This window comes from Protopterus annectens, chromosome 2.part2 (genome assembly GCF_019279795.1).
Source record: "Protopterus annectens isolate FY-2018-M chromosome 2.part2, PAN1.0, whole genome shotgun sequence".
In the NCBI taxonomy this organism is placed as follows: Eukaryota; Metazoa; Chordata; order Ceratodontiformes; family Protopteridae; genus Protopterus; species Protopterus annectens.
In genome coordinates, this window is record NC_056730.1 from 895,967,417 (window position 1) to 895,973,416 (window position 6,000).

General features: G+C 38.5%; 1 protein-coding gene across 1 annotated transcript in view; it reads right to left on the bottom strand.

Annotated features, from left to right (window-relative positions):
* The window catches only part of PRXL2C (peroxiredoxin like 2C), a 319,348-nt gene extending 314,446 nt beyond the window's left edge, over nucleotides 1–4,902 (bottom strand). Inside the window, exon 1 of the mRNA XM_044064212.1 lies at nucleotides 4,564–4,902. Within this exon, the coding sequence (XP_043920147.1) occupies nucleotides 4,564–4,755 (192 nt within the window). The 5' untranslated portion in view covers nucleotides 4,756–4,902. The remainder of the gene's footprint in view (nucleotides 1–4,563) is intronic.
* Nucleotides 4,903–6,000: the final 1,098 nt, after the last annotated feature.

Sequence of the window (6,000 nt, forward strand, 5' to 3'; positions counted from 1 at the left end):
CTCCTCCATGTCTCTTTTCATGTAGTCCAGGGAGGTACGGCTCAGGTCATTCACACCAACATGGACAATGACAGAGTCATATTTGTACTTGTTCTGGAGTGACCTGAGTGCTTGTGTTATGTGGCGGATCCTGGCACCCGACAGGCAGCTAACAGTAACCTTCTCCTTATTCAGCCTAGTGAGTGGGACGTCAGTGTGCCTGATTATAAAGAGTCACCTATTAGTAGTGTGTTGGGTATGTTATTTTGCCTTAAGAGCTGTGATTGCGTGGCACACTGGTTTTGTGAAGTATGTGTTTCATAGTTTGTGTTGGGGAGTGGAGGTTGCTTGGATGTCTGCTTTGAAGGTCTCTGTTGCTTTTGCAGATTTTTATTTAGGGCCTCCGAGTATGTTTTCATCTATTTATGTGTGTTTTTTGCCAGTGCTGGTTTCATAGGTCTATGTGAGACTGGTGGTGTGATGCAAGTAATTCCCTTCTCCTCTTGACTGCCTGGTCCAGTCTTGGGTTGAGAGAGATTAGCCTCCAGTTTGGCTGTATAATTGCATCTCTCGCATGTATTAGTGTTTGGTGGAAGGAGGGGAGGGTTGTCTGTGTACATGAGGCAATTATAACATTGCCTCAAGTTGCCCAGATTCATCAGTTGGACCAGAGAGTGCACCTGAAACTGCCCTTTGGACATGCCTGGATAGGTACAGTGAACTGTTTTACTGATTGGCTGGTAAGGTCAAATAGAGAGCCTTGTCTTTCTCTACAGGTCCTAGTGCTAAGATTTATTAGTGCTTGCTATGAGTTTTGAGCAAGTGCCGGGATGAGAAGTGAATGGTTTAAGTGTTTAAGTCAAAGGTTTGTCTAGTTCCAAGGGAAAAATTGAAGAGTAGACTTTGTGGAGCTGGGAATACTTATACCCTAGCTAACCAGCGCTGCCCAGTGCACAAAACCGCGCAAATGCGGGCTTTAAAGCAGGGAAATGAAAGAAATAGAAATTAGCCCAAAATGGCCAATAAACTACTAATTTCTGGGCTGAAACTACTCCTCCAAGGACAGATAGGCTGCTCAAAGCTCCCTCTCTAAGAGTGAACAGAGAAACTTCCTTCTATCCAAGTAAGGTATGGGCAAAAGCAGAAACTTGTAACACAGCCCTGAATTCAGCACTAACCTGAAAACTGGACTATACTAGCTTAGAAAAGTGGGAAAACAAGCAGTTATATCCACTTTTTGACTGTGTACACTTCAGATGCCTGATTGTAATAGCAACAGTTATAGTGATATACTTCAATTTTCTTCATAAAAGACAGTAGCCAAAATAAAGTACTCTAACTTTCCACAAACAAATATAAATTATTCCAGCAAAGTTAAAATAATGATTGCTTAAAATTATCAAAAAGACACTGGGGCAGTCATTTTCAACCATGCATCCCCCAAACCCAGCAATTATATTCACTCTGTTGACTATGTACACCTCAAATGTCTGACTGTATTAATAAAAAACTGGCCACAGTAATTTATTTCAACTGTTTCACACAAACGCACACATACACACACTGTAGTCAGCCACTTTACATGTTCTAACTTGCTTCACATAAATTGACATTAGTCCTGCAAAGCCAGTATAAAGACTGTTTAAGCAAACCAAAGATTGGTCCATTAACTTAAACTACAAACAGATCTATGCTTGGCAGTTGCATCCTCGTTCTTGACTATGTAAACCTCTGAAGATTTATTGCAATAATAAATAAAACTGACACAGCAATTTAGTTAACCTCTGTTTTACATATTGTCATCAGTCAATGCACAGTATGCCATCTTGCTTCACACAAATACACATTAGTCATGAAAACTGAAATAATGACAGCAGGCCAGAATCAGTCAACTTTCATACAGACTAAACAATAAAATACTCAAATAACAGAGTCACAAATTGAAAAATAATTTAATAAAATACTAAACAGTAAGCACTTTCATCAAAACATACTTAATCTGCCTTGACAAAAGCATTTACCATCTGGCATTTTATTAAATTATTTTTCTACTTACAACTTAATTATTTGAGCTTTTTATTGGTTTATTGTTCTGTCACATTGCTCATTATTTCAGTATTTGCTTTTGAGGACAGATACAGCTCCCATAACCAGCAGTTGCAGAAACTTTGCTGACTGTGTACACCTCAAACAGATGTATGTACTAAAATAAATAGAAAAAAATAGAAAATGAATAGTGGCTATAGTCATTTATTTCAAGTCTGTTTCACATGAAAAGTATCTATCCACAGTATAATGTATTACTCCAATTTGGTTCACACAAATACAAATTAGTCCTGCAAAGCTGTCCTCTGCTCAGACCGACTGCCTAACAATAAAACTCCCTCCAAACACCATGTAAGAAAAGACAAGTACATGACTTGTCATGATTTCACAGAGCAAGCAAATCACTATCTAACTCTAACTGACTCATTGGCTTAAAATGGAACGTAGGGAAAGACTGACCTTAGGCACTAAATATTTAGGGAAATGTGGTCTGATGCACTAATGAGGCCAACAGCTACATCAAGAGTGAAGTCTACAGTTCTAAAAATGTCTTTTTTGAAGAAGAAGAAGAAGAGTATTTGCAGCTGTGTGCAGACCCAAAGAGCATCTCACAGGACTCAAAGAGAGAAGCATCATCTTTTGGTGAGGCCCACAAACCATGATATGAGTATGACTAACTTGCTGCTATGGCTGGCAGTGACGATTGTGTGTTCCCTATGGCCACACTGAAACAAATTAGATGAGTCAGCCTAAAGCTGTCCATGCAACAGCTATTAAATTTGTCATGCTGCTCAGTGCTGAATCATGAGTCTCATGGAACTGGTGCTGAAAATTATAAGGGTCAGTTTTATTTTGTGTAGCAGTATCACACAACTTCAGACTAACCTGGTAGGAGAAGCATTGGGGCCTATTTCAGACATGTGGTCCTATACTGCAGCTCCATCAGCCCCCTTGTTAATCCAGTCCTGACATTATCGCTGCTTTAATTTAACATTCATTGTTTTCTTATAGTTGTCTTTCAATTGTTATTAAAAATACACTGTTTCAAAGCAAAGTACAACCAACATAACAGCACTGGTAAAAATGACAACAAACCTGAAAACAAATGTAAAACGTGTACAGTCAATATGAAAACATACCCAATACTTCTTCAGACGAAACATTTAAGGGAACAAAATAAGCAAACTACATAGCCTGATGAAACTCCTATACATAAGGATGCAGATGAAACTCCTATACATAAGGATGCACACTCGACAAATGTTAAACTGGCAAGCTGAAAAGGGCATGTCCTTAACACTTCAGGACATACCTCGCAACTAGAACATACCTCTCAACTGTCCAGATTTTTGCAGAATTTCCAGATTTTTGCCTCACCTCTTACTTTTGGTCTGTTACTCATAAAATTTGTGATTTTCTGGAAAATCACTGTGATGATCTGGTGACTGAAATCTCTAAATAATGACACACATTTGAGTTTAAGACTCCAAATCGTTTAGGAAAATGTATGCTAGCACAGAACTTGTTATTCTAGCAACTCTAAATTTATAAAGGCAATAGTCAAAATATGTCCCTAATTTGGCCCTTTGTCACCCCATTTTGTCAGGCTTTGTCCAGATTTCTAGCACTAAAAGGTTGACAGGTATGTAATCTCGACATAAATAACGGGGGATCAAAAGCCCTAAATCAGATGCGTTTTTTAAGTATTATTCTAATTGACAAACTGTCAATAAAACTAAATATTTTTTTTGCATTTTCTGAACAACGAGAAGTGTGAAACTCTAGTGTCTGGCATTGTCAACTGTAAGTTATCAGAAAATCTACGTTGAGGCAAAAATAGAGAGTCGAAAAGACAACTTCTATCTTCCAGAAAGCATATCTAATTTGGGAGAATAATGAGTGCCTTACGTAAAAGATTATGCGATACTACCTACATAATTACGAGAATATACAGTCCAGCTCCATAGACAATATTGGCACTGTTAACTTCAGCCAGTGATAGAATAAAATAAACTGAATTAATATACATTTCTGAAGTAAAAGAAAAATAAAACTTTAATTATCGTCATCAAGTATAAGCATTATATTTTCCCGAAATGTCACCAGTTTTAGGAGGGATTCTGGGCTAAAAGTTGAGTCAAAATCAGGGACAGTTGAGAGGTGTGCGACAGCACTAACTGCTGAGGGAACTACAGATAATCGTAATTCGTAATGTAACCGTGACCCTTCATTCCACCCTGCTTGAAACGCCAAGTTAAGGGCGTGGATACATTAGTTTAGAACGCATTTTGTAGCCGCGGCTTCTTTATTTGGAACACTTCTGGTTGGTTTTCATAAAACAGGGAAGGCCCAGAAAAGATATATAACTTGGGAGTGACACCACACACCAACACTTATAACGGCATATAAGTAGAAGCTGCTGTAATTAAAACACGGTGATAGATTTGCAATTCCGTACATCCCAAACGCAACATTTAAAACAGTACGTTTTAACGAACTCTTAACTGCACTATTTTAAACATGCCAGCTGGCGCTTACCCTTACAAAAATAATTATAACTTTTTGGTCCTGGTGCAGATTCCGAAATGGAAATGTTTGCCCCTCCCGATCAACAAGGCAACAATCCTCAATATTTTTCAGATAAAGCTCAAAAGCGGGTTCAGGAATATGCACTTGGTAGTCTTCTGGTTTTCTACAGATTTGTTGCGTTACCGGGGTTTGTGAAGCCATTAGACTGTTAATGTGTACAGCTACAACGTGAGTCTAATTACGGTGGTACACGTTCATTCCTGCTGCTAAGTGACGCTTCGTGTCTGCTTTACTGTAAATAGGAAAGTATGTTGAATGTATCCAAATGGGTGTGTAAACAGAAGCTTCCGATCGCCACGGTAACAGCCCCCTCCCCTCAACGCATACAAAAAATGTTGCAACTAGGGTTACCACCACCTGTCCCACTTTGCGAGGGACATTCCCTCTTTGAGCAGTTGTGTCCTGCAAAAAAATGTAAACATGGTAAATGTCCTGGGATTTTAGGGCAAAATTATTTCCTATATTTTATGTAATAGTTGCATACAACAGTTATTCTGTATCTGAAACACCTAAATGTTATAATAAACAGAATAAGCAACTAAATGCTACAAGAATAAGCTTTTATTTACGCAAAGAAGTGAAGTTCTGTCATTTGTACTGGCCGTGTGTAGGTTTTGGCTTGCAAAATCTGACGTTTGTACCAAAAATGTCCCACTTTGGGCATTTGAAAAGGTGGCAACCCTAGTTGCTACACATGGGTACCTTTCGGTGTATGGCCACATACATCTCAATTTCTTATCTTCAGAATTAAAGAATGACAGATCCAGAAATAATCAGGATCAAAAGCCAAAAATCAGAGACACTTTTTCAGTAATAATGTTATGTTACCACTAAATTGTAAAGCTGGCATAGTAACTGAATGTGAATTAACATTCATTTTAACTAAAAAGAGTTTGAAATTAAAATGATTGTTAGTACTTATTAAGCGCAGTCCATCGCATATTCTCCCCAATAAGTTTTAGGTGGGGCATACCAAAATTTTGAGCTCAAATCAGGGATATCATTGAAAATCAGGGACAGCTGAGACTGCTCTGTGCATATGTTAGTTTCATAAAATTGTAGGGTTACAAGGTATAGTCATAGATGTCAACCACTTAGCCCAAAAAATCTGGGCAAAGATAAAAAATAATGGGGATAAAGCCCCCAAAATAGGGACAAATGTTAAATATTGCTCTTATAAACTTAGAAAGTTGCTAGAATAAAACGTATTGGGCAGGATTCACGAAGCCTCCGTGTAAGAGCTACAATAAAATCCCGGTCCATGTGAGGCAGAGCACCTCGCTGACTCTGTTCAAGAGAAATCTAGACCTGTGGATGGGAGATCGTAGGTTTACCCCAGGAATCATCTCTGTGTCACTGCTGGACAGAGGCACAACAAACTAATGG